Source organism: Ornithodoros turicata, chromosome 2 (genome assembly GCF_037126465.1).
Source record: "Ornithodoros turicata isolate Travis chromosome 2, ASM3712646v1, whole genome shotgun sequence".
NCBI lineage: Eukaryota > Metazoa > Arthropoda > Arachnida > Ixodida > Argasidae > Ornithodoros > Ornithodoros turicata.
This window is the reverse complement of record NC_088202.1, coordinates 9997523-10024928: the sequence shown is the minus strand read 5'-3', so window position 1 is coordinate 10024928 and position 27406 is coordinate 9997523. Positions and strand designations below refer to the sequence as shown.

General features: G+C 43.6%; 1 protein-coding gene across 1 annotated transcript in view; it reads right to left on the bottom strand.

Moving 5' to 3' along the window:
- Nucleotides 1-26799, bottom strand: part of LOC135385181 (uncharacterized) — a 34529-nt gene extending 7730 nt beyond the window's left edge. Inside the window, exon 1 of the mRNA XM_064614370.1 lies at nt 26653-26799. Coding sequence (XP_064470440.1) covers nt 26653-26698 — 46 coding nt within the window. The 5' untranslated portion in view covers nt 26699-26799. The remainder of the gene's footprint in view (nt 1-26652) is intronic.
- Nucleotides 26800-27406: the final 607 nt, after the last annotated feature.

The following is a 27406-nucleotide window of genomic DNA, read 5'->3' as shown; positions in this document are numbered from 1 at the left end:
ACGACCCAGCTGGGGCTTAATCGTTTCACACGTTCAACTTAACGGCACGAGACAGCTGAACGAGTCGTTCAGGCTAACGAAACGAGCAACTTTATCGATGCTTTGCGTGGTCGCAATCTCTGCTCCTCGTGAAGCTTCTTCTTTGTGGTTATTTTGCACGTTGCGAGTGCTCACGTGTTGTGATGTCATCGCATTGAGCGAAGAGCAGGCTGGCAGCGAGGCTGCATCTTCGCTGACCAATAGGACTGTTTCATTTGTTCCGATAGCTCGCATTCTCGTGCTCTCATACATGCTCATTGCGTTCCAATGTTCGTTCCCAGGCTCGTTCGTCATCTTCTTTTTCTTCCCGTCTCAATATATGGCTCGCTAGTCGTGTGAAAATAATTAACAAACATGTACATCACTGTAAGGATAATCGTCGAGCTACACGCAAAAAAAATGTAAATCATTTTCATACCCTGACGATGGTGTCGGGTGAGAATTGTCTTAAGTATGATACGAGAACTAGTCTGTGCTGAGTTCTAGTTCACGTGGGAGTCCGAGACCAGAAAGGAAAGACGTAGTGGTATCAGAAGTATCAAAAGAAGAAAGAGGAGGAGGCCGCCCGTTCTCCTCAACGTGTACACTTATTTCATTAACTTTATGTAACTTTTTCGTCAAGCATGGAAGTACAACGCGCAACCTTACAGTCAGGCTTCATAAACAGTGCGAACAGCATTTCTTCCCGGACGGAACAACTTTACAAAATCTATCTGGTCCAGTTGAAAGGCATCCTGACGCCTAAAATAAAATAAATTCGCAGTGCAACATTTTTCTAGTGAGCTTGAACAGAACGTCAGTGAACTGTTTTAATTCCATGTTAGCAGCGCGAAGCAAGAGAATGTTATGAAACTATTCAAGACAATCGACCTCAGAAAATCCACAGAATCCTTTGCTCTTCCTTTCATTGCTACATCAACACTATGTCCGCAATGTACTATTAAAGAGACACGACTATATGCATCCATTTCGCCTTTGTTGTTCATCACAACACCCGTAGCTATCAAGACGGATTGAAATACACGGTCACAAGTCCTCACAAACGGTGCGGAGAGCTTTTCTTGGCGGACGGAAGAACTTTACAGAATCTGTCTCGTCCAGTTGAAAGGCATCCTGACGCCGTCACGACCATGGGGCACAGTTAGCTGATTGTGTGGTCGCCCAAGCGAAGAATCACTCCGCCATCTTTCTTGGGCAGCTTCAACGTCAGCGTGTCGTTACGAATATCGAAACGAAGAAACATATCGACGCCCTGCTGTGGCACAATCCCTGCTCCTCGTTTAGCTTCTTCGTTGAGGCTATCGTGCTCGTAACGAGCCGTTACGTGTTGTGATGTCACCGCCCTGAACCAACTACAGCTGCCAACGAGGCTGTAATCTTGTCGACCAATGAGGTTGTTTAATTTTGTTTGGATTGCTCGCATGGTTTGTCTATGGTTTGTCTATGGCTTGTCGTTGTCACTTCTTCGTCTTCTTTCTCGTCTTCATCTGCATCTTCTCGAGAATATCTGACAGCCCTCATGTAACCACTGGTGTAAATACGATGAAAGGGAGAACATGTCATTTTGTACACAGTCGTGGAGCAATACATGTTCGTTTCTGCAGAAATTCCGTTTCTGCAAATCTCCAAATGAAGATGTTTCACATTCTAACGAGTGGGTAGACCCACTCGTTAGGCAAACGATCTAATTTGATCGTAACTGGACCGAGAGATTACGCCCCTGTCACTTTAACGAAAAAAGCGCGTCATACACCACGTGCTCGAGGTCCCGAGTGCCTCGCGCCTCGTTAGATCATGAGCCATGTAGGCAATGAAGCCTGTGAGCACGTGAACACATTCGTTACGCAGACGACACCGTCGGTCGTTGCGCGAGCAAGAGATTACGCCTTTGTCCCGTTAACGAAAAAAGCGCGTCACGCGTCACGTGAAACGTGTCACGTGTTCGTGTTAACGAGAGCTCCGCCCCTCGTTGGCTCGCGAACGATGGAAGTGATTAAGCCCCCAGGTCCGTGATACGTCACACGATGTCTTACGCGGAAACACCAGGAGAGCATATAGCTCAGACAACAGTCAGACGTCAGTCAACGTCGAGACGCAGTCAAAGTTGAGAAACCCTGCCCGCGTCCGTCAGGAATTGTATCAAGGCGTCTATCGCAAAGCGTTGCGCGATGCTGGATTGCTCCAGGGCCCAGAAGAACTTTCAGATCTAATGGGCCGGTGGTAATCTTGTGTAAAGGTGTTCACCATAACTAGGGCTTCGGCGGTTTTCGGTGCTTATTTTTTTAGGGAAACGGTGGAAAAAAAAAGGTGGTTATTCCGCTCACCACGAAGCGGTGGAATTCGATGGAAATATTTTAAACATCAAGGCACTCCGTGAAAATCGCCGTGGAACGACACTAGCGCTAGCTATAGGTACAGTAAGAAAGCATTTTATTTTCAGATTTTACAAGAGTTATAACGGCTATGGCCTGAATTTATGACCAGGTGCATGTTAAGAGATGGCAGACATCGCGCACCGCTCTTTTCGCTGCAAAAATGTCAGGTAAAAGATATTCAGCAAGATCGTCCTGGAGTGGTGGTAGGTCACTGGATGACACGACATACTTAAAAGCGTGAAGAATGTGCTCAGCGCTACCGCCTACTTCGGACTTGTTGGTGGGATCAATAACCCTGACTTCGTTCCAGAAGGACTCATCTGAAATGACCATTGTGAGAGGTATGTTCCTTTCCTTTGTAGAGATTCACTTTGTGCGCACAGTCTCGTAAAATCTACTGAATGCTGTCACGCACTGTCCTCGATTTAACTCCGTCATCGTCTCTAGAAGGGTTGTTGTTCTTGCTCTAAAATCCGAACACGGTGTTGCTTCACACCACGTCTGCAGTTTCGCTTCCAATGGCAGGCCAAGCACGCAGAAAACACCACTTACTATCGCGTACGCTCTGACTCAATCAGTTTCATGATTTCAACAAGAATGCTTGATGAATGCGTACGTTGATCGGTGCTTTTCGGTAACTACTGAAAACCGGAAACCCTAACGATAACGGTCACGAAAACATGATAAGTCAATCGCTCTGTTTCTTGGAAGCGGGTGACATCCCATTGATAAGCTTCGATTTGATAAACTTCCTTTATCGTATCGCTTTCGTAAGTTCTTCCGACCTAATACTCCCCTATTCGGAGTTCAGCTGCCTGCGTACATCGGAGTGGGGCGCCTTGGACTCGGCCCAAATATGAAAAAGTCAGTTCCGCGCGTCCTTCTGACACATGGAGACTGCATTTCTGCGCTTTCATTGTTTGGGAGAAGGGTCGACCTACCTTTCCGAAGTGCATAGAACCGGAACAAATCTGGTGACGTGGTGAGAGCTTAAGAACTCTTAGCCAATTTTGGCCAATTTGGATTAATTTTCGGCAAATTAGCATTCCCGCAGGATCCCGAGATTATTTATGCTCATAAACTACTATATGGAGATTAGCTTCACGTAAAAATATTAAGCTGATCTTTTTTTTCTATTTTTCTGGTGCCCATGAACGGCCACAGGGCCAATGGTGCATCATACAATCAGTACAAAAAAATAAACTTGAACACCATAATTACATAAAATGAAACAAAACATAAATACTGCGACAACAGACAACCTATATAGATAGCGAGATGGATGATAGATAGATATCGATGTATATTCATTGTTTAACTAAGCCACCGAGAATATCAACGATTCGCAAACAATGACACTTTTCAGGTAGTATTTTCACATACCTGAGGTCGTCTAGGAAGTGAAAGAAGTCGTGCCATTTGTACAGAGCCTCTCCTATAACATGTTGAAAATCTACAGGTGTTCTTTTTTCCCCCTAAACGAGAAAAAAAAAAATTTTTTCCCTCACCATATTCCGCTGCAGTTCATTCGTTAGTTGAGGTCGTCTAGGAAGTAAAAAGTGACGCCTTTGAGACCCAGAGACCCTCTCCTTTACAGTTTTAAAAATGTACAGATGTATTTGTTCATACGTGAGAAAAAAGATCCCTCAGCGCACTTGCAGCCCATCTGTAAGGTACCATTATCGCCCTTTGGACAAATTTCGCCTTCTGCTGTTCTGCCAAGTTCTACCAACTTAACACTCACAGTCGCTGCTTCGTAACAGATTCGTCGTAATTTATTATTGTTATCATATACCTGAAGACGTCTGGGAAGTGAAAAAAAATCACACCATTTCAAGAACGGACTATCTCCAATAACATATCTAAAATCTGCCGCCGTATTTATTCGGGAAAAAACTTCAAAAACGTCAGTGCATTGAGTGGTTGCTGATTATGTTGAGTGTCTGCTGAGTGCGTTGAACCCTTGTTGAGTGCGCTGAGTGCTTGCTGCCGAGTGTTGATTGTTGCTGAGTGAGTGAGTCCCTGAGTGCTGATTGTTGCTGGGTGAGTGCGTTGCTGAGTGGGCGACAGTACCGCGACCGGTACGACAGCGTGAGTGCCGGTTTCCACCAGAGAAGTGCCGGGGAGGTCCATCATGAAGCAGGTGGAGACCGGAAAGTCAGCTTACTGTGGTCTCCCTGCGGGTCCCCGGTGGAACAGTGGTCCCGGTGCGCCTTGCCTGCTAGAGGGTGGTTCGCTGCTGGTTTCCCGAAAAATTTAGGATGTTGCACGGCCGAATTACGCCGAACATGGTGTTCGTTGTTCGGGTCACCAAATGTTCCTCTACATGAGTCCTGACCGGCGATGATGGAATGTCCAAGCGGGCAGATGGACGTGGCCTCACGCTAGGACGTTCGCTAGGTAGAACTGCCGTGCCAGCGCCGTAGCGCGTGGCAGCAGAGGCACGCCGTTGTCATCGTCGTCCACGGGCCGCCCCATACTAAAATACAGTTCGTTGGAGTACATTCGCTAAGCTTAGTGCGGCAAAACTCGTCTGTAACGGTGACGAAAATGTTTCTTTGCAATTAACACGTACGTCTGTAACGAGTCAAAGATATCAGCGAGCTTCCTGACATCCCTCCCTGTCGAATATTCTGTTTTCAGCTCAAGCTATCGTCTATAATGTGATTACCTAATGAGAGGAGCTGTCAAGCCAATGTCATAATTTTTCTCTCACGAATGAAAGCACCATTTTCAACACCAGTGTAGAAAGGGTGTATATAACGTAAACACCTTTTTCGACACCATTGTTGCTTGAAGGGTGTAAAGACAGGTGTAAAAACACCCTTTTTGATACAGCACTTGGTGTAACAAAGAGTGTATTTTCTCATACACCTTTTTTAGCGCCCTTTTTGCGGCCTTTGGTTAACTTTGTGGAATTAAAAAATGTCTATTTGCTTAAAAACACTTTTTTTACCGAGAGAGGGTGCTTTAGAATTTACTGGGCGCGAAGACGAGTCTCGTGTTCTTCGGGTGAAGTACTCGCAATAACTATGTCATCAAGGCAAATGGGAGTCCTCGCAAAGCCTGTTGTCGCTTCTCCTGCGTTTCCCCCCTTTTCTTCAGAGCATTTTTTCTCTGCTTCACTGTGAAGGAGGTGCCGTCGCGCTTCCGAAAGCCGGATTATCCAGCTCTGCTACTCCTGAACAAATATAGCGGAATCGGTTCAAAAAAGCGGTGTTCAAACTAATTTTTAAATATGCTGTAGGACATTCGACTTCATCATGGTGGCAGTCGCCTCCTGATACTTTGTTCTTGCTGGTAGCACAACTATTCTTGTTTTCTTCCCCTGTTACTTTTTTATTTTTTTGAGCCGTATGTGCCCATAGGGAACTACATCCCTATCGCCAATTTCTGTTTTCAAGCTTGGGGCTCGTTGCTTTGTGTCGGCAAATGTGTGGTAGGTGTAATTTGTTACTTATCCGTGAACAGATGGAAGAAAATGGCACACGCTGTGAACTATGGGCACGAGGTCACTTTAAATTTGTGTCAAGAGTACATCAGCAAGACCCGTATTTCGCCAAAAGCTATTATCGTACGTGCGTACTTTTAAGCGATGTGCAGACCACAATTCTACTACCACTATGCTACACGCTGGACGGCATGTTCATCTACGCCCAATTATTATTATTATGTGCTCCAGGACGTTCTACGAGCACGATCAGGGGCAGCTGAATTGCGAGCAACCAACGACAACAGAACTAACAAAGGCTTCTATCCGTAAGCTGTACACTATTAGGTTATCTTTCAGGAGAGCAGCGGTTTTCCTTTCCGCCTTGGCCATCTTTCAACGACAGTTAATCCCGCCTACAATTAATCATAATCAGACTCAAGTTTCCTGTCGCTTCCTTCACTTAAATGACAACGATCCTATTAAATCTCATTAAAGTTGTCTCTTTCCTGAGTGATATAACTGGCTTCCCTCCAACTCCAACACAATTCGCATGCACATATGGGATAACCTAAATGCGATACTCTTTCACCACATGGGGTGTTTCAGTAATCATGCAAAAAATACAAATAATAAGTAAAAAGTATGCAGCGTATGCATATGCCATATGGTATCAACGGTATTTACTCCTGCTGTGCTTTTGCCGTATACGTTGTAGTAGTTAGCGTACATGTCACGCATTGATTAAGCTAGTTTTGCTAATTGAACTAGAAAATTAACCAAGTGAAGATAGCGTTTTTCTTCGTGAATTAAATAACATGTGTTGGCTACAATACACAATCCCCCAAAAAATCAGGAAGTTTTTCATGAGGTTTCTACAAAATGTTGGCACTCGAAAATCCGCCGCTCACCAAAGCGCGCTTGCTGAAATTCGGACTTAATGAGGCGAAGTGGAGAGAGTGACAGGTGCTGTATTACCATCGAAACCACTATCGTGCAACGCGTGATATCAATGGTTGCTGGCTGATGACAGACACATGAGTAGGGACAAAAATGTGATTGCGGCGTGGTTTATTTTACTCTTGCACTGGGGAAGGGCTCCTGGGTGAAGAGAACTGCTACACACATAACAGCGAGCGTGCCTCGGCCAGCGACGGATTTTCGGCTGCCAAATTTTTATTCTCTCCCCCACATTCCTACATACCTACCTCCCTACCTATCTGACTGCATACATAGATACCTACCTACCTACATACATACCTACCTAAACCATACGCGTGATGCATGCATGCATGCATATGTATGTATGTATCATGTATGTATATACAGGGTGTCCTGTGAACATATTTTTAAAAATATGTATAACACTTTTTTCCAAGATGAAATCATTGCAATATAGCATATGCTGAAGGGCACTCCCTAGCAGGGCATTAGCAAAGTCCAAAGGCAATGTCTTAATTAACTTTCATTAATTAAGTTTTTAATTATAAAAGCTACAAAGTTGTCCCAATGAGAACATCGCCTTTCGGTCACCTGATATTGTAGCCGTTTTCAGAACAAAAATTCGTTCGATAGATCGCCCGCAAAAAAATCGTGAAGGAACGCCATTTTTTTCTTTATTTTGTTCATTGCGCTTCTTAGAAGACGCGTCTTTCTTTCTCTGGACTCTGGACTGCCACGTTGTGAACGGGGAGGCCTGTCGCGTGTGAAAATGACCAAAAAGAAGTAGCGCGAGTCATTTGTACACCCAGGAGACAGAAAGTCCCGACTTGACTTGAACACCCCTAGTACGTACGTACGTCCATACATCCATCCATACATACATACATACATACGTACGTCCATACATACATACATACTACGTACGTACGTACGTAGTATGTATGTATGTATGTATGTATGTATGTATGTATGTATGTATGTATGTACGTACGTATGTATGTGTGTGTGCGCGTATGTACGTACGTACGTACATATGTATGTATGTATCTATGTATGTATGCCTGCGTACGTACGTAGAGAACGTACACACATACATACGTACGTATGTATGAGTACATACATAAATAAATGATGGTGACTTGGGGCTGATGCCGACCAGCTGGCTGGGCGTTGCCCCAGTGCCAATTGTAGAGAATGGAAGATTATGGTGGAGACGGTAAGAGTAACCGTATACCTGTATCAGTATCTTTGTACGGAGTATCTATTGCATAATATCTATTGATACATACACGGCGGCCAATTTTATACAATATTACATACATAGCAAATGGATATGAAGGACACAGAAATTCTATTTACAGAAGTCAATAAACTGAGAAATACAATAGGACGCCAATATAGCTCATAGCACACTAGGATATCTTCGTGTTACAGTTTGCGTATTTGCTACATTCCTTTTTGTTTGTTTGTTTTTGCTATCTGCCATTACAACAAGTATATTTTGACGATGAGGTTGTGAGGGTTAGCACTCTAGGAGTGGAATGCTACCCCATAGCTAGGGGGTCTAACGTGAATGGTGACGACATTACTGTAACTACTTACTGTTACGACTTACTATTTCGCTTACTCATATTGTGATCAAGCGATTATGAGTGGGAAGGAGAATCAGGAAGAAGGGTGAATATGTTTATTGAAAAAAAAAAAGGGAGGAGAGGTTAGACAGACGTAGGCAGACTTTCTATTCCTTAAAAAAAGAAGAAAACAAATAAAAAGCGCACACAAAAGGGGGGCTTAGAGGCTCGTCGACAGGCATCAAGAAAGCTCAAGAGGGTAGTCGTAACCGCCTCCTGGTTGTGCAAGACTGGGCCGAGCAGAGTGGCCAAAGTGACGATGGGGTAACCAAGTTGGCGCAAGTGGCGTTGGAGGACGAGTCGTTCAAAGAGATACCAGTCGCAGTGTAATAGATAGTGTTCAATATCGGCTTCCACGCAACACAATTGGGGCGCATTTTATACTGGAGTGAGGGTGAGGAAGAGATTGGTGTTTAGTGAAGCAAGAGAGAACTAGCCATCAGAATCACATGCTCGAAAACCCAGGCTCGCATCAAGAAGGCAAAGGTGACGATGGCGATGATCACGATGATTCTGCCTCGTTTTCTTTCTTGTTGGTTTCTTTCCTTTTTTCGATTTCTTGCTATCTTTTCGTTCCCTTTCCTTTTTTCGTTTCTTTTTATGAAAGTAATAGCAAGTCGGTCTTTGACTAACCTTTTCTTGCTTTTTTTTCGCAATAAACATATCCCCTCCCTCACAATATGCATAACCTATACATTTCACTTCCACAATTACACTATAAATTCCAGTAATTTTCGCAGGATCCTGAATTCGTATCTACGTAAGATCTAGCAGGCAGCTCCGGACTTTATCACATAACTTTTTTTGTCCGAACTCTTATCCAATTTTGCATGAAGAATTCCATGGTGTAGGCCAGCCTCTGTTAGGTGAGACGAACCCGTTTGCTTTATATCCTCATGTCGAATCGTTGCAAAGAAAAACAGTATGTGTGAAGTCATGGGAAGTTCCTGTTTTTCGCACTTTCCTCCTGTGCGAAGTTTGGCTACTCCTGACGGTGACGCGATGCACAGGATAAGGCTCTACGTATTTTCTTATTGATGTCCAGATTGCGCACAGTGAGCAGAGGTGTGGACAATTTCTCTTGGAAGCCCATTATATATCTTAAAAAAAATACAAAGTTGAGCTGTCATTCACTTTTGGTTTGAGTTTAGACGCCCACAGCGCAGCGTCTGTTGAAGACGTTCCTCTCAGGACATGAGTTGCCGATATTTCGAACAGAGATCGTTCTTCTTCTGGGCATCGTCCTCTCCCCCCATTCATGTACGCCAATATGCAGGACTCCTTTAACATGTAATCCCTAACCCGTGAAATACAATGTCCCTTATATTTCTCACCTGGTCGCTGGATTTTCTACCCAATACTACAACCTTTTGTTCATCGCGGTACTTTTAACCGGTATCAGCCTAATAGGTTTACATGAACTGTGACACACGATGTATCTCTCCGCATAAACTGAAGCAGCACAATGGAGAGTTTTAAAGTATCGTACGCTATTGCCTTTGCGTGAATGGATAGCGTGATGGCGGTTCTGGGCAATGCGCGAAGCTCTCTTTATGTTTTGCGCGTGTGCAGAATCACCAACGCTATCCCTTATGAAAGCAAAGGCGATACGTACTGGATACAAGTCCAATACTGGACCTATATTGAGTCAGTATTGACAACATGTTGTGCTGCTTGGGAAGGTAGGAAAGATCTGAAGGCGTGTCACACATTCGAGCAAAAACAAACAAAACAATAAAGCATTTTTCGTCGCCTTCATATTTATTCCGTGACTAATCAAAGTCCTTGAGTTGCATGATATGCAGAAACATGAATTGCGTATAGCATCGGCGCTAGAAGGTCGCATTACGTTAGCGGATAGATATACACCACTCTTTCCCTTCCCCGCTTCAGATCTCACGTATGATAGAATAATGAACAATATTTCTACACTTGAACTGCGACGTATAGGGTGAGGCCATCAACTGTGTCTAGCATGGTTCCATGCCATGGGAACGCGCAGCTGATGTGATGTGATAAAGAAGAAAAAAAAGGGTGGGGACGTCAGTTTCGACGAAGTGGAACTGGCTACCCCAGTACACTTACACAAAGAAAGTACAAACAGAAGACGAGATGATGAGAGCACAAAGAGATGATGATCAGAGAAGAATAGAGATGATAATGGAATTCAACATGCAGCGGAAATTATGGACTTCGCTCTCTGTAGTTAGAAACGAGTATCGGTTGCTGCGTATCGGGTCACAGCAGTTGCATAAATGCTGATATGTACTTATTTATTTCTCAATAGCCCGCAAAGGTAGATGTTTATTGCTAGCTGGTTCAGAGTACAGACCTCAAAGAAGTGAAGCGAGAACATCGCATACTCGGTGCACGGGTAATACCTTAGGCCAGAGGGTCTCAAGTTATGTTATTGGAGGGAACCCACGATCGGGAATATAGCACGACCTGAAGAAACCTTGAGGTAAAGCACTTGAGGTAAATGGACTTGGTTAGATAATGCCGGATTAGATAATTCTGACCTGTGCAGGACTATACTTGGAAGCACCATCTGGACTCGTCACAATCCCGAAATCCCGTCCCGGGATCCCGGGATTGACAGCAAAAAATCCCCAAATCCCGGGACTGCAAAAATTACTCGGGATTGACAACCCTAGCCACTGCCTCTGCAAGGAAAGACAGAGGCATATTTCGGGTGTGGGAACATCGAAACATGCACGCCGTACATGCTTGCATTGTAGGACTCAATGTGATTGTCCTTGTTGTTGTTGCACGTTGACCTGATTAGAGCCTACGTACACTGAACCTGCATAGCGTCCCAGATACACTGGTTTAGGTGCCCATGTATTTTTTTCTGCAGTGAAGGTCGTGTCACTTTTATGACAGACATGTCCTAGGTTCATGATAGCTAAACGCTCGACTGGAAAAGACGTAACTGTGTGCACAAGCAAACCTGCTACATGCCTGCACAAGCAAACATAGGTGGTGCCTGCCTTCCATAACATTGTGCGCTGAATAGATGTTGCAGTGTGAAGTTAGTCACAGAAATTATTAAGTATACGGGGTGCTCCACCGAAAAATTCTAACTGGCGACGAACGCGCTGGATGATAGTGGAACTTTCCGCAATTAGCTTCTGTAAGCTTTTGCCGCCATTGAGAAAGGCTTTGAACATCTTGTAATTGAGTAAAAAATTTATTTTTTCAATCGAACTTTGAAAATTGCAGGGCTAACCTCACTTTTTTTACAGAAATATGAAGTCCCTCACGGATAACCGCAGACCCAAGAAAAACTGTGCACAGTATAGCTACAGTCGAAAAAAATGTGTAGAAATGCTGCTTTAGCCCCTCCTGCTTGATTGTCGCAAAAAGTGCTTGCGAAATGTGCGGTTAGAGGAGGAAGTGTACCCGCCTTCATTTGTTTTGCATTGTTTGTGATAAGACCGTCGTCACCGGCATCAAGGTCAAAGCGGGGGAAAGAAAGATAAAACAAGAGGCGGGAACACTTCCTCCTCTCGCCGCACCATCCATGCGCGCTTTTTTGCGACAAAAGTCACTGAGTGTCAATGCAGTTCGTTCTCAGAATATTTTTTGGTGGAGGTACTGGCCCACTTGCACGAAACTTCTGCTAGGATGCTAACCTTGAGGCATTTCCTTTGACACAGCTCTGGCAGTGCATTTCGCTTATAGGAAAGTTTATGTCAGTAGCATGTGAAACAAGCACTAGCAAGGCTGCGCCAAAGAGAATTCCTAAAGTTTAGCACCTTAGCAGAAGTCTAGTGCAAGCAGGCACAGGTACTTACCCAAAAGTGTCCAAAGTAAAATTCAAAAGTTATGATATTTATTTAATTAGTTATGCCAATAAGCCACTCACTGCACAACTCATCTTTAGCGATAAGAAAGCTCTCCAATAGCACCAACTGTTTATGAATTATCCAGACTGGGGACCTTCACGAAAGAAGTCCAAAAGAAATGGGATGTGGACAACAAAAGGAGTAACAATTAAATGGGGTGTTTACACATTGGCAGTTTATTCCATGTAGCAGCTGCAGTTTTTGAAATGTAATCGGCAACATTGTAAATTGTGCTAAGCAGAATTCTGGTAGGACTTACATGATGTGAGGCCATATTTAGGTATGTTTGGTATCAGAGGGGTAGTGATTCTATTAGTAAATATATTGATGACACATAACAGAACCTTCTCATTTAATAGACGCTACCTGTAGTAATCAAAATGCGTGTAAATCCTGTAAAAATATGCCTTATGAAAGAATATAAGGTGCCCTGTCTAATCCTTATGTACGAAAAGGGGGCCGTTCCCGCAAAGCCCTGAGATCAAGAGGAAAGTTTTCTCCTGCACCCACCTTCCAACACCTGCATGCATACAGACATACATTATATCAATGTAAACAAAGGGGTTGCGTTGATAGACCTCGTGGTTATGATGTTTTCATTGTCATCACGCATGCTTGTGTTTGATCAAAAGTTGACTGCATTGGAAAGACAGAGCTTTTGTTAAAAACCTTACACCACTTGTTTTGGTTTGTCTTTCACTTTTCTTTCTTTCCTGGGAATAGGAAGCCGCCATAGCAGAGGCTAGCGTTTCCCTACTATTTTTTAGTAAAATGAACATATCCCCCCCCCCACACACACACACCATTATCCCTTGCTTTTACGAAAAGTGTGCTGTGTAGCCTGTATGATGAATGAGACCTGCACTGGGTATCTGCAACCACATATAAGACAATGCAGTTTAATAATAATGCATAATAGTATATAATTAGTTATATTATTAATATTAGTTTAACAATAATAGTATAATAATACACAACAAATATAACAGAGCATGTGTGGGCTTGATCATTTCACTCAACAAAATGGTTGCTGTGGCTGCAAGACATGAGCTTTATTAAACACAATTGTGTTACAACATTGTGTTTCTTCATCTGTCTTTCAGATAGTATAGCAAAGACAAGTGCTATCTTAAGTGCTTATAAGTGCAGGTCTTAGAAGCAGGAAGCATGACAGTAACAAACAAACAATAATGTCTTTTTATGTATTTGTCCTTTCTATGTGTTCCAGCCTCACAACATTAATTCTCTCATGTTCAACAGTTGCCGCTTGCGTCGATACCGTCGTATGAATGTGTGTATGAGTGAGCAAAAATGTAAGAGTGAAAGAAGGATGCGTGAGAGAGAGAGAGAGAGAGAGAGTCGCTGGTTTGTCCCTTCAGATGACGCACCCTTGGAAGTCGCTGGGGAGGTGTGTTAGCTTAGCTCAATTGGGAGAGCCGTGGACCGGTAATCCAGAAGATGTGGGTTCGAGTCCTACAGCTGACTAGCCTTTTCAGTGACTTCCATCTTTCATCAATAATGTGGTTGCATGAGAAAAACTTGACCTACTATCACTGACAGAACAGCATAAATGCAGGCAAGCTGGTGGACAAACTCTGTGGCAAACAACCCTGAGCAATGGGCAAATGTTGAAGACAACACGAAAAGACTCCATCCTGTCATGTTGTTTCCAGAGTACGTCCATTGATGAGGCCTGTTTACCACAAAGCATGACCTACAAGATTTGCAGAAGAGTCTGCGTAAACTTCTAAAATACTTTTTTTGTGGGTTTCAAAAAATGGTGCAGTACAAAAGCAATTGCCAAAGTTCATCAATCATCACATTGCTCTGCCCTGAGGGCATAAAGGAGGCAAATCAGAAGGAAGCAGCATAACGAAGCAAAACGAATGGACTGGCCCTGCATGCAACTTTTTCATATGGGCATAATTGCAAGACGTTGTGTAGAACACCAAATTACAGTAGACTCATTAATTCAAACTCCAGGTCATTTCATATTTTTGTTCAAATTCTCATAAATTACTCCAAATATATGTTGCAGCTCACATTTTTTAGCCTTTCCTCTAAATAAGCATTATTATGAGTGGGGACACAAGAAAGCAGGCATAAGTTAATAACTGCAGAGATATTCAAAAGAAGCATGTCGATGGTTGCTAGCTTAACAAATCAGTTCTCAAAACTAAATGTCTGATGTCAGCTAATGCCCAAGCAGTAAGGGTGCCTTCTTTAGGAGACAGGCATCTGGAGGTGAGCATTATGTTCAAAGGAGGGTGTCTCAAGAGGTGGCGTCAGCAACATGCGGAAGCCATCTTCTGCCAGTAGGAGGGCTTCACAAGGGAATGAAAAATGTTGATTAGACAAAAATGCCGTTCAGTTAATAAGCTTTTCAATACACTAAAAACTGTGGGCTAAACATTGAGGTGACATGAAGTTTGTGTGAAGTATGCAAAAGTATGAATTATCGTAGCTCGAGGTAATGAGAGAATACCTACATTAAAATGTAGCAGGTACCAGACAAGTTTTTGTTGGTTGTTTGAGGTCTATCTTATTAACTGCCATGAACTTGCCTGGGCTATGCTTGTATGGCATTAGCACCATACATCATAAAACGCAATATATTTACCCTTTCTTATGCAACGATGGCCCGCTTAAAGACACGCCCTGAAGCTCACTAAAACAACTGTTACCTGATAGCCATAGTACTGTACATGTTCATCGCATTGCCCTTGGTGGTTTGTTTTTCTTTTTGTTTGCCTTTCTTTGCTGGGAATAGCAACCCGCTATGGCGCAAGCTAACCTTTCACTCCTATTTTTTTAAGTAATAAAGATATCCCCCCCCCCCCCCTGGTGACCTTATACGACTAACCAATGGATGTCTTTGTGTTGTTGAGGCTGTGTGTTCGAGTTTCCCCCTACAATCTGAACGTTATAGCAGTGAGTGGGACCAGTATTCATCAAAACCATGCTCTTAAGCACAGAAAAATCAACACTTTTCAAAAGAAAATCTCATCGATTTAAAGCTTTCTGGCAGGTGTTTACACAGCCCATAGGAAAACCAAAAAAAGTTGCAACTCTAGCGATATGGCGCTATCGTAACTCATATGTTGTTTGTGCACAGCAAACTGAAATATTAAAAGGCCATTATTAGCGGCAAAACATGGGGAATACAGTTGTAATGTTTTTGTATTACACGGAATTACGGACTTCACTGATGCCGTCCAACTGCAACGACATGCATGAAGCCCAAGCAAGTAATTTATCCTGCAACATGTGGGGGTTTCGTGGAAACGACATTGCTGTGTGACATTGCAAGTATAACTCTAGTGACATGAATAAATAATCCCTTTTGTTTGCTTGTAATGAAAAAAAGAGGAGAAATTGAACTTGTCTCCCGACTTGTTCTGCTGCTCCTAACATAAATTCTCACCCCCCCCCCCCCACTCCCTAAAAATACTGCTCATGTGCTCTGCTCGCAAGTTTGCTATTCACTATGCACATGGTCGCTGTTCAGAAGTCCACTAGTCATACGTTCACTAGCAGCCCACAATTCACAATTATCCCAGGATCATGCACAGAGAATCCTAAAAGGTTGTATCCATCCCACAGCTCTGTGCACAAGTGCCTCCAACGCAGCATCCCTAGTGTTCGGTGCCCAAAGTCCCAACACCTTCACTATATTGAAGACACTGCTGTCTAGTCGAGCCCTTTTTGTGTCATAACCTGGCAGTGCATTTGTGAGCAACATGTTGTACTTAAAGCTTAATTTATGTGCATACATACGTACAGATTGTGATAGTGTGGGTATGATCAAGATTGGGTCAAGTGGGTGCAAACACTGGCACTGTATTCTTTTTTTTTTTATAGTTAACCCACTCCCTTACCTTGATCAGTAAACATGTGAACCTAGACACCTTCCCATCTTGGTTTGATAAGTTAACAAGTTTCTAAGTTTGCTACATATCCCCTTGTAGAAACCATTGTATGACAGCTTTCCTAGATAATAAAACAAGAGCAATGTGTAATGTGTTAGTTGCCAAGACAGAGGGCTCCCAGTAATACCCAACCAGCAATGGCCCCAGCCAAACATGAAAAGCAAGTTGTAGGCATCTCATGACCATGTCAAATACATCTTGTCACTATTCCTAACCAAATTAACTTAGACATGTTTTTCTGGAGCTACAATTCTAGTTATGACTGGTAATGGTCAATGGTTGTGTCCAATGAACAATTCCGTAGTGAATCTGGTATGTGCGTGAGGTATTGCATAAACAGGTGACGGGTGAAACTGATGATCTTTCGTCCTGAGGTGATAACCACTTTTGTCTCTTTGTCCATTACCATCACAGTCATGAGCAGAGACGAGAGTGGACCATGAGACACAGAGACTATCATAGCCGTGGGATATAGTGAAAAATGAAATCAGATAATATAATTTACACCACAAATGGCGATTTCAATATTCCTCATGGAACATGCAATTGTTAAGTCACAAAGTTACCAAAGTAATGTCTTGCTGAGCTGCGTAGTAATGAACTAATCTAAAACAAGTGACGGAACTAATACTTGCGTTCAGTTCGTGCAGTTCAAGTGAGAAAACAAACATTTCAGGAATAAATGTTTGACAAAATTGGTCAGTTCTGGTTTGGTGATATCAAGTGAGACACAAGTGGCTATACCTAAATGTTCCAACTCGAAGCATCCCTTCTCTCTCCAGAAAACAAACAATGTGAATGCCACTCCTCATCATAAGATGACCAATGCAGTGATACTGACTTCATTATTGTTTTTGATTTTACTGGTAGCTTTTGTAGAAGTATGCTTTTCATTCGTTTTAGTCTTGCTATTTTGGTGCACTTGCTAGCTTTAGGTATGCATGTGTATATTACGCATAATGTTTTCTCAAGTTCAGGCCACAGTTCCCTGTTAGCAGTCAAAAATACTGAATAAAGGGCAAAATATAGCAATATGTGTACATTCTTTGTCATGCTGTGTACATTTATCAACAACATTTAGTAATGAAAGGCAAGTGTAATCGACTTTTTGCCAACATGTAACCACAAAGGTAAGCTGTATCAACACTATGGTCATAAAAGCCTATAAATATTGGTCAGAAAGATATGTGAAGTGCACTGTAATGCACCATAAATACAGCCTGATTACGTGTTATACCCGATTCTACCCCAGACTCTGAAGAGTTCGTGTTAAACCAAGTTAAACCACGTTTCAGTCATGAACTAAAGTGGGTGCACATTATTTGGATTTGAGGCTCAAGACCACTACATGCAACTTTCTCTGCGAGAGAAAAAACAAAAATACAAAAAGAATTTAACCTGAAAACGTCAGAGTGACTCTAGTCGGAACCACACACACAGTCTTTGTGCACGCACTACGCACAGACTTCAGTACAGCGCCTTTGCTTTTGCAGATTCACTTCAAACTTCTCTACACGTCGCAGGGACCCATTTTCAGTTTCTGTCCCACTTTGACATTCCACATTTTCAACTTCCATGCCGTGTACTAATGGCAACGACCACCCAAATAACAACATAACACCCCTCTCATACACTGAAAACACCAGCTCTCTGCGGACTCACGCTTTCAACCACAAGGAGCATAAATGTTGTAAGAACTAGCGCGTTACTTAACGCGTAATCTCAAGGCACGTCAACCTTCTATCTGTTTCTTTTCGCTCAACCCATCTGTACCCCCCCCCCCCCCTCAACCCAACCAACACCACAAAACGTAACACCGCCTACGGCCGCCATTATGTCAGCAGCGTCCTGCGCCAACGCGACGCATCGGCATCGGGTTTTCAGGGTTTTCTGCCGCCGCCGGCGCCGCTCTTCTGTATAGGTCAGGGTTTCGAAATACGCATCCGGGTCACAATATCGCAAGCCTCAGCTGTCAGCGAAGTGCTTATGCTTTAAACAACAAAGGTGGCTTCAAGTTTGCAGATTTTATTGTATTTTGCACCGGTGGGACTCAAGGACGCCTGCCTTGGGAACGTGTCCAAAATGGCGACCAACACTGCTCTGCGCATGATTGCGCCAGAGCGACTTGGCAGCCTTCCAGGTTGCGCACTTGCTACGTCTTCCCATGAGCTGGTGTCTCGCATCGTCGTGGCGCTTATTTGCATGAGAGTGAATTAATGTATAAGTAATATGTGCACAAAAATAAATGTGTTTCTATTTTCTTTTTCTTAGGTCATCCGAACATCAACCATGACCACGGCAAGGACATGTACAGGCAGGCAAACCTCTCGGTACTCAACAGGCGCCCACACTCTTCGTGATGGCGGCCAATAAAGGCCAATCATTGCACAGAATGATGCCGTTTTCGCTACTGATTGGTGGAAAGCATGGGGCGTACGCCTTTCGAGGTACCCGGGTTCGAATTCCGGTGCCTGCTGTGATGTCTGGGGTTTTCCTGAGTTTTCCACAGACGGGCTTTCAGACATATGTCGGCACAGTTCCCTTAGAAGTCGGCCCACAACGCACATTCCCCAGGGCGTCAGTCGTGACGTTGTCCACCTCTGTGAGGCCGGCAACGGTGAACCCAGTGCCGTGTACGCCAAAGGGAGTCTGGCCATTAGGAGGAGGCTCGACCTGTCAATCAAACTTGGGCGCATTTCATTGGTTACCGTTTTCCATGGGTGCTGCTATGACACCAAATTTTCTCCAAGATGGAGGATGGTGCTTGGAACGGCGAAGCGGAGATTTCGTGACAAAAAATTTTCACAGACTACTTCAATTTCATACTCTGAGTATATATCCTCATGTACGCATCTGCAAAATCAGCTTAAAGTTTCGCTCCGCCATTGTTATTTACGCGAAAATGGGATGTTTCGTCGTACCATTAGGCCTAGTTAAGACCGTGATACCAAGAAAATAGCAAGAAGGAAGACCCTTATACGCAAGTAAGACTTTGCATTATATAATTGCATTTTATTTGTACATACATCTTTGCTCATTTTTGATTCGATCTACTTACATTACGTAATTTATAACTTCATACCGGCAGTCGTCTGCTACGAAGAAATGGTTGTACCGCTCTCCTGGCCAATCATTTCTGCCAGCAACCATTTCTGCAATTCTGAGCTTTCCCAACATGCCTCTCTCTCCATGTAGACGGCGTTGATAAAAGTGGGCGCAAAATCCGTCGTTTTGATCTGTCACCGGTGATATCCATTTCAATCCAAACCAATCGAGTTTCTCCAAAATGTTGGCACCCAGTAAATAAGGGTGAGGTATAAGTACTGGATGGATGTAATAATAGACAACTGTATTTCGACCTGTGATTGGCTAGATACCTCAAAAAGTGGGTGGAGCCTCAGGTATAGGCAGGTCCCATTAACGGCCAGACTCCCTTTGGCATACACGGCACTGGGTGAGCCCTTTCACCAGCACCACCACTCGTACCGTTCCCGGGTGGTTAAGGGAGCGTTTTTATCATTTCGTGCATTGTGGAATGGTGTATATGCGTAAACTTATTCGACAAACTTTTTTCGAGAGCAGAATGAATCGCCCCCAAGGAGGAATTTCCCCTTTCCTCACGCATGATGCAGGGACGCAAAAAGGATATTTCAGAAACCGGAGAGGAGCACCGTTGATATATGTATGTCAAGCGCCCACTACCGCCAAAACTACAAGAAAGGGACACACTCTTCCGAGGCATTGTAAACACGCTTACAAAAAAATACAATCAAGGGCTCCTAAATATTCCGCCAACCAACTTATTAAATCTCTATATTTTGCGCTATTTATGAAGCAAAAGGTTTGGACAACCAGATATGTACAGTTCTTTCTTTTTTTTTTTTTTTTTGCGGCGCAGATTTTTTTATAAAAAAATACTATTGAAGCTACATAAATTTCGTTTTGGCAGGTGGGTTATACAGCAAGGCGGACATCCTATAGGAGAGCGTACGCACTGGACGACTATACTTAGGTACAATTCCTTTATTAACTTATCAATTGGATTTGTTTAGTGATTGCAGATACGACGCTCGTTTTTTTAAGCTTTTTTCCCGCCTTGTGCTTTCGGCACTAAACAGACAAAGTCACAGCGTGATGGTCAGATATAGCGAGTGATGCATCGCCTTTTTTGCTCTACGTGGGTGTACGGGGTAGCCAGTACGATTTAGTCGTGACTCACCTCCCTATTTTTTCTTCTATCCATCATCATCACCATCAAAAAACGACGGCGAGGCAGAACAACGCAACAGAGTATCCGTATTTACAACGGTTCTCGTCAAAAATGCAATTTTAGACGCAACGTATACGACCTCAAACGTTCTGCGTAATGCACTGAGTGCGTGATCCATAAATAAATAAATAATAAGGAGGAAGTGTACGTGTGAGCACACTGTACGTTCCATAAGGCTTATTTACCACGGAGCCATCGTCGGTGTTTTCCCAGTCCTCAAGAACGAGTCGAAGGAGCAAGGAAGTGACACTTGAGACTGCTCTAAAGACGGGCTTCTTTTTTTTTTTTTTTGTCAAATAATCTATTAATAGCGGTGTCTTGTCACTGGGCATTTCAAAGTATAATGCGCTATTCAACTTATCATCTGAAAAGAAGAAAACAAAAGCAGACAACAGAAATGTAGCGGTGAAACGTTTGAGGAGCAGCTTGGTCAATGGCACCTAGATAATATAATAATAACGGTGCCGTAATATTACACGTAATGTTTGTCTGCCTCGTGTAGTGACATGGTGCACGTGCCGCAGGGTAGGACTACGGATAATTTCGACCGTCTGGGGTTCGTTTGACGTGCACCGGAAATCTCCGACACACTATGCTGGACTCTGGATTCGGCACATTGGGGAGACACCCGCTTTGGTGGCAGAAGCTAGGAATGTCGGACAGGTGCTCTTGGCAAGGTTGCTTTTTTTTTTCTGAGACAATGCTGCCGTGGGAGTGGTGCTACCGGATCGTATGAAAAGATCGAGACTATTGTAGTACATGTAGTTCACATATTTTGTACATATAATACAATGCAAATACATTTGTTCTGCGCTAGTATAGTGTAAGTAAGAGTACTAGGAAAGTATTAACAGCGCGTTTTAGTGTCCCGTTGGTAGCGTCACTGTTAAGTTTCCGTACCTACCGCAATCAACGACAGCATGTGTGACTCAAAATCTTATCTGTTGATTGGGTGGGTAGACACGGTAGCCTATCGGGCTCCCGGCATCAGTACACTAAGGCATACTGCTATGCTGTTATTAGCAGTGATGGCCAGTAGTTAACTACATGTAGTTATACTACTAGTTAAACTACCTGATTGTAGTTAAAAAGTAGTTATCAACTACTTGCAGAAATGTAGTGGCAACTACTAGTTAAACTACTATTTTAAGTATTTAACTACAGTAGTTAGGTTACTGAAGGCGCCAACTACTTCCGATTTTGCCGTAACCTTTACGGCACGATTGTGCTTCCGACTTTTACCTTGAGCTACTTGTTTGATGAGAACGGAGGTGCAGAGCAATTGTGTCGTGCATGTGTACTAAATATTCACTTTTAATGCTTTAAAACAGGTTGCTTTAAAACAATGTTTAAAACAGGTTGTTGAACGTACACCATAGCTGATCTGTTCTGTTTCCCACCACGGTACTACCGCACATGCTTTATCTGTTGTTTTTTTTTGTAACGTCCGCAGTTTGATTCCAAAGCGTAAGGATTTGTGTAGTTTGTTGCAATCCTGTGAATGTGACCCTGTTGCACTTACTGAAACTTGGTTATCGCCAGATATAAGAGACAGTGAGCTGTTACCAGAGTGTCCTGGCTTTACCTTCTATCGCTGTGATCGGGTAAATAGACGAGAAGGTGGTGTTTGACTCGCCGTTAAAAACTGTTTTAAATCATATGCTGTTCATTGTACACTTCCTATCGAAGTAACTTTGTATTGTGTATGTACTTTGTATGTATGTAACTTTGTCAACAACCTGGGTATTGATTGACTGCGTCATGTGTAGATTAGTAGTTGGTGCATGCTATCGACCTCCCTCAAGCAATGCATTCATCCCAGAATTACACAAATCACTACATCATATATTTCCCAAATTCCCAAATTCAAAGGTTATTATTCTTGGTGATTTCAACTACCCCTCAATGAATTGGAGATCCACCTCAGCCTCTGGCAGTGAAGAACGTTCTTTCATTGATTTGTGTCATGTGTTTGACCTTCATCAGGTGGTTCATGAACCCACCCGTGTAACTCCCACCTCATCAAACATCCTAGACCTCATCCTCATTAACGACCCAGATATAGTAGGTTCTGTATTTTCTCCATGCGCCTTGAGTGATCACAAAGTACTACACTTTACAATACCTGTCCCCAGCGTGCCCCGTCGTTCCTCGTGCAAACGCATAAGATCGATAAGGGTAACTACGACCAAATAAATTCTGAATTATCCAATTACTTGGCTAACTTTCTCGCTAATTTTGAAGTACGGACAGTTGAGGAAAACTGGTATTTATACAAATCCGAGATTAATGCACTTATTGAAGCCTATATACCCTCCATTATCATCAAGACACATTGTCATGCCCCATGGTACAATCATGAAATCAAACTGCTCGCCCGTAAAAAGAAACGTCTGTACAGGCTTGCTAAGCGCTGTAAGTCTGCATCATCACTGCTAATATCAAGAGTGCGCCCGGAAATACATCTCATTGGTGACTTCTTCAAAACGCAGGTTCTATAGCGAGGGCCTCGTTAACCTCTTGAAGCACAACCCCAAAGCATTCTACAAAGTTATAAACCCAAAATCTCCATCGGTAAACATCCAACTGAAAGATCGTGATGGTAATTTTGTTAGAGATAACCAATGTTCTCTTATCTTCAATAACGCATTTGCAAGCGGGTTCACCAACGAAGACACAACTCCCCCTGCCGCGCCTCCCACATCCATCTTCAATAGCATGTCACCGATAGCGATATCTCCTGCTGGCATTGAAAAGATTATCTCGTCCATCAAGGTTTCCTCCTCTGCTGGTTTCGATGGAATAAACAGCAAAATTCTTAAAAACACAAAGGCTCACTCGAGCAGATTTTTTGCTGCAATATTCCAACAATCACTTAATAGTTCATAGATGGGTAGAAATCCAGCGAACCGGTAGAGATGTAGGAAGGGGGTTGCCTCAGGACAGAAGCCGCCGATATTTCAAACAGAGACTGTTCTTCTTCTGGGCACCGTCCTTATCATTGGCATGATTTAAAGGGACAATTCGCATGAACCTTTGAACACGTCACACCTAACCCTTTATATACCATGCCAATGATGAGGACGGTGCCCAGAAAAAGAACAGTCCCTGTTCGAAATATCGGCGGCTTCTCTCCTGAGGCAACTCCCTTCCTACTTAATAGTTCAGTTCTGCCAGAAGACTGGCGTCGGGGAATGATAATACCAGTGCATAAAAGTGGTGTCACTCATTCACCGTTGAACTATAGACCAATCTCCATTACCCGCGTCCCCTGCAAAATCATGGAACACATTATATATTCGCAGGTAATCAACTTCCTACAGTCAAATGCTTACTTTTCCCCCTGCCAGCATGGCTTCCGTAAAAATTTCTCACAACTATATAGCTGGTTTTATCCACGACCTCCACTCAAATATGGACAGTTCTACTCAAACAGATGCCGTGTTCCTGGACTTTGCTAAAGCCTTTGATTCTGTACCGCACGCTAGATTAATGGTTAAACTCTCACAACTAGGCCTTGATGCACATGTTCTCTCGTGGATTAATATGTTCTTAACTGACCGCCTCCAGTCCACTTTCGTGAACAACCATTCCTCGTCCTTTTGTCACGTATCAACTGGTGTCCCCCAGGGTATGGCCTTTGGGGTATGTGAATAAATAAATAAATAATGCTTGTCTAGTGAAGCCTCATTTGCTGTGAAATAATTCTGCAATTTAGTTTATCGCGTAGGCACAAAAAGAATTTCGCCGCAAGCTTTGTGTTTGACGATCGTAGCAATGGTTTGAGCCAAAGTTTATCATTGCTTGTGATTCATATTTAGGTGTCCAAGAACACTACAAGGGATTGGTGTTGATGGACAACGTTAAGTAGTTATAGATGTAGTTAAACTACATTGCAGTAGTTAAAGAAGTAGTTTTAACTACACCACTGAAAAGTAGTTGAACTACTAGTTAAACTACTCAATCGCAAAGTAGTTAGCAGTTATAGTTAAACTACTGTAGAAGTAGTTAGTGGCCATCACTGGTTATTAGTAATATTTCGCCCCTTTTCAGCTAGCGTCGTTAAAAGCGATGTTGGCTAACCTTTCCGAGATAATGATTCGTTAGATAATGATTAGTGTTAGTTGCCTTGGAAGCGGGTACTCTTCGCACTTTTCCACGAACAGGAGCGCGTGTCGTTATCGAAGATAAAACGTGTTATATTTGTGGAAACTGATAGGTAGCGCCAGGGCGTCTCTGTCTCAGTGCCAGATTTTCGGTGCGCATGAACTGGCAAAAGCGGGATAGCATAAGACTTGGCTCTGTGTGTTCACAAACCACCGCATCATCAACATGGTTCCTCCACAAATACGATGTTGGCCATCACATTAAAGACCGAACACCTGCATTCTTACGAAAAGGAGAAAGAAGGTGGAGGAAACTGGTTACCCAATATCTGCCGCATCATACTCGCGCGTGGGTGGTAGCCAAGGTCGCGACAACTGGCAGGAAAAGAAACACTCATTGGTTTGGTTGATTCCTTGTGCATTTTTGCTGGCCAGGGTGACCTGTTATGTGTGTGTTTTTTGTTTGTTCGTTTTTTCACTACGTCTAATACGCACGTTTCGCTCGTTTGCTAGTCTTGACTTACTATACGGATATCGACGTTGAACATATGTCAGTTTATAATAACATATGCTATAGTCCGCAGCGACTCGACATTAAGTGCACTGCCTAACCAGCAGTAAGTTAACTGGGGGGTTTTATTCTTATATTCTGCAGAGTGAAAGTGAGAGAAAAACACAAGCTTGCCCTCATCACAATCTACTGTTAAGAATAAACCCTTTTCGAAGTGTGTCCTATAGGTTAAGCAAGGTAAGTAAAGCTTCTCGCTTTTGTGTTGCCATCTCTAGTAAATGCCCGCTCTAAATCCAGGAAGAGCTTCAGTAACTAAAGATCTTTCGCACGTTACGCAAGTGTGAGTTCCCTTTAAAATCGCTCTTAAAACCTACCTCTCTACCTCCTACTGGAACACTGAAGTGCATTTGAACCTGCCTAGATAAACAAGGCAGCGTCTGTTACTTCACACCCAACTATGCAGTCACAAGTTGTCATCTTCAACAGTACCATTTCAGGAATGTACCGCATCAAAGAACCCTTCTGCCGTTTTGAAAGAGCTCAATAGCACATTGGTTCCGATGTGTCATCAACGGCACATTCAACTAATCGGTAAGAAACGTTAAACATTAGTTCGATGCTGATTGACACGTTAACAGCGTTTCGCCCTGATGCACATATACAGATATCGTCACATATCCTTTTTTAAGTAATTCCCGTTTGTTAAATAAGACTGGACTGAATCTCATTTACGCAAACCGCAATTGCACCTTCATTAGTGCATCAAAGTGTGCATTGCATAAAACGCGTTGTCACCTCGCCCCCCCCCCCCTTCACAGCTCACACACACACACACCGTTGTTCGCAGTCTTCCTTGCCCTTCCAGACCAAACACCAGGGAGGGACACCACGCCCTGCACAAACGTGTGAAAGGGGGGGGGGGGGAGAGTTCCGCAGCCGGTTGACCTACTTCGCTGGGACGTCTCCGAGCTAACCGGGGATCCCCGAAAGCAACTCACGGCTCACTTTCGCCTAGGGTTGCCACCTTTCGTAGTGAAAAATACCGGCTGAGGGAGAGGAGGTGGAATAGAGGGAAAGGAGGAAATGCTCGCGGGAAAGGGAAGTGTGTGAGGGGTAAAAAACCACACACAGAAAACCAGAGAGAGAGCTCAAGACAATAGGAGGAAACGTGTTCCTGTGTGTAATAACAACAATAATAACAGTAATAGTAATAATAATAATAATAATGAGTAACTAAGGAAACAACTGGTGACTGCGCGGAGTTGGGTCTGTGGTCCAGATTTATTCAAGCTGTAGTGGAATGTTGAAGGGAAAAGCCCGCCCTATGAAAGGTTTTGAGCCGCAAATACCGGCAAAAGGCTGCCGGTATCACCCACCTACCGGCTACCGGCAGAGCGAGCAAATAACCGGCCGTGCCGGTATAATACCGGCCTGGTGGCAACCCTACTTTCGCCTAACCGCTGCTTTTGGTTTTCATAGCCATTTTGAAAAGCGCATTGCGGTGAATGAACATCGAAATGTCCGCGCGTCTACTCGACATTCGAATTGCAAAACGAGAGATACGAACCCACCAAGCATAAAGAAGAGAACGATGCCGTACACCGATATGGGATTCATCTTGAATGCAGGAGGGCCTTCGCTGAAATAGCATGTGAGACTTAATGCGTCAGGGCGCGGCACAAACGTTGCTGCTTCCTTCCGCCCTTTCTTCTTCCCTCACACTTTGGCTTTGAACGGAGTCACATGCCTTCACGCGTGGTCATCGCGTATATATCGCTCGTTACGGGAGACCTCGACTCGAAAGTTTCCAAGGGGGTAACGTGAAGCTGCATGTGTGCGTCTTTGCGCGATATTGGAGACGTGAAGGAAAGCAGTGTGCATGGACTGCGGGAGGAGCACAGCGTCCGGACGTCGCTTTGCCTTTCTGAAAGTTGTACCCGTCACAAAAGTAAATGACGCAATAACATTACTCGAAAAGCCTTGAAGCTACTGATGTGAGAAAGAAACGCCACAACAACGCACCAAGCAAAGGTTATGCATACACTCTGAAACCAGTGCCGGATACGGAGCGGATAAGAGGCGTATATTTATATTTTGCTGCTGTTGTTGATTGCCCGCCAGCCTTATCCGCCACGCCACCGAAACGTTAACAACAGCTGCAAGAACAAAAGTGGAGGAGGAGAATTCTTTTTTCATTGTTTTATTTACGGCGTGGCTCGGAAAGCAATGTAGCGGATACACGGAGTAGAAAGAAGGAGTCTCCTTCGCACACCAAATGGAAAGAGACCGTTTCACCCAGCTTGACCCCTACGTTTCAACGTTTGA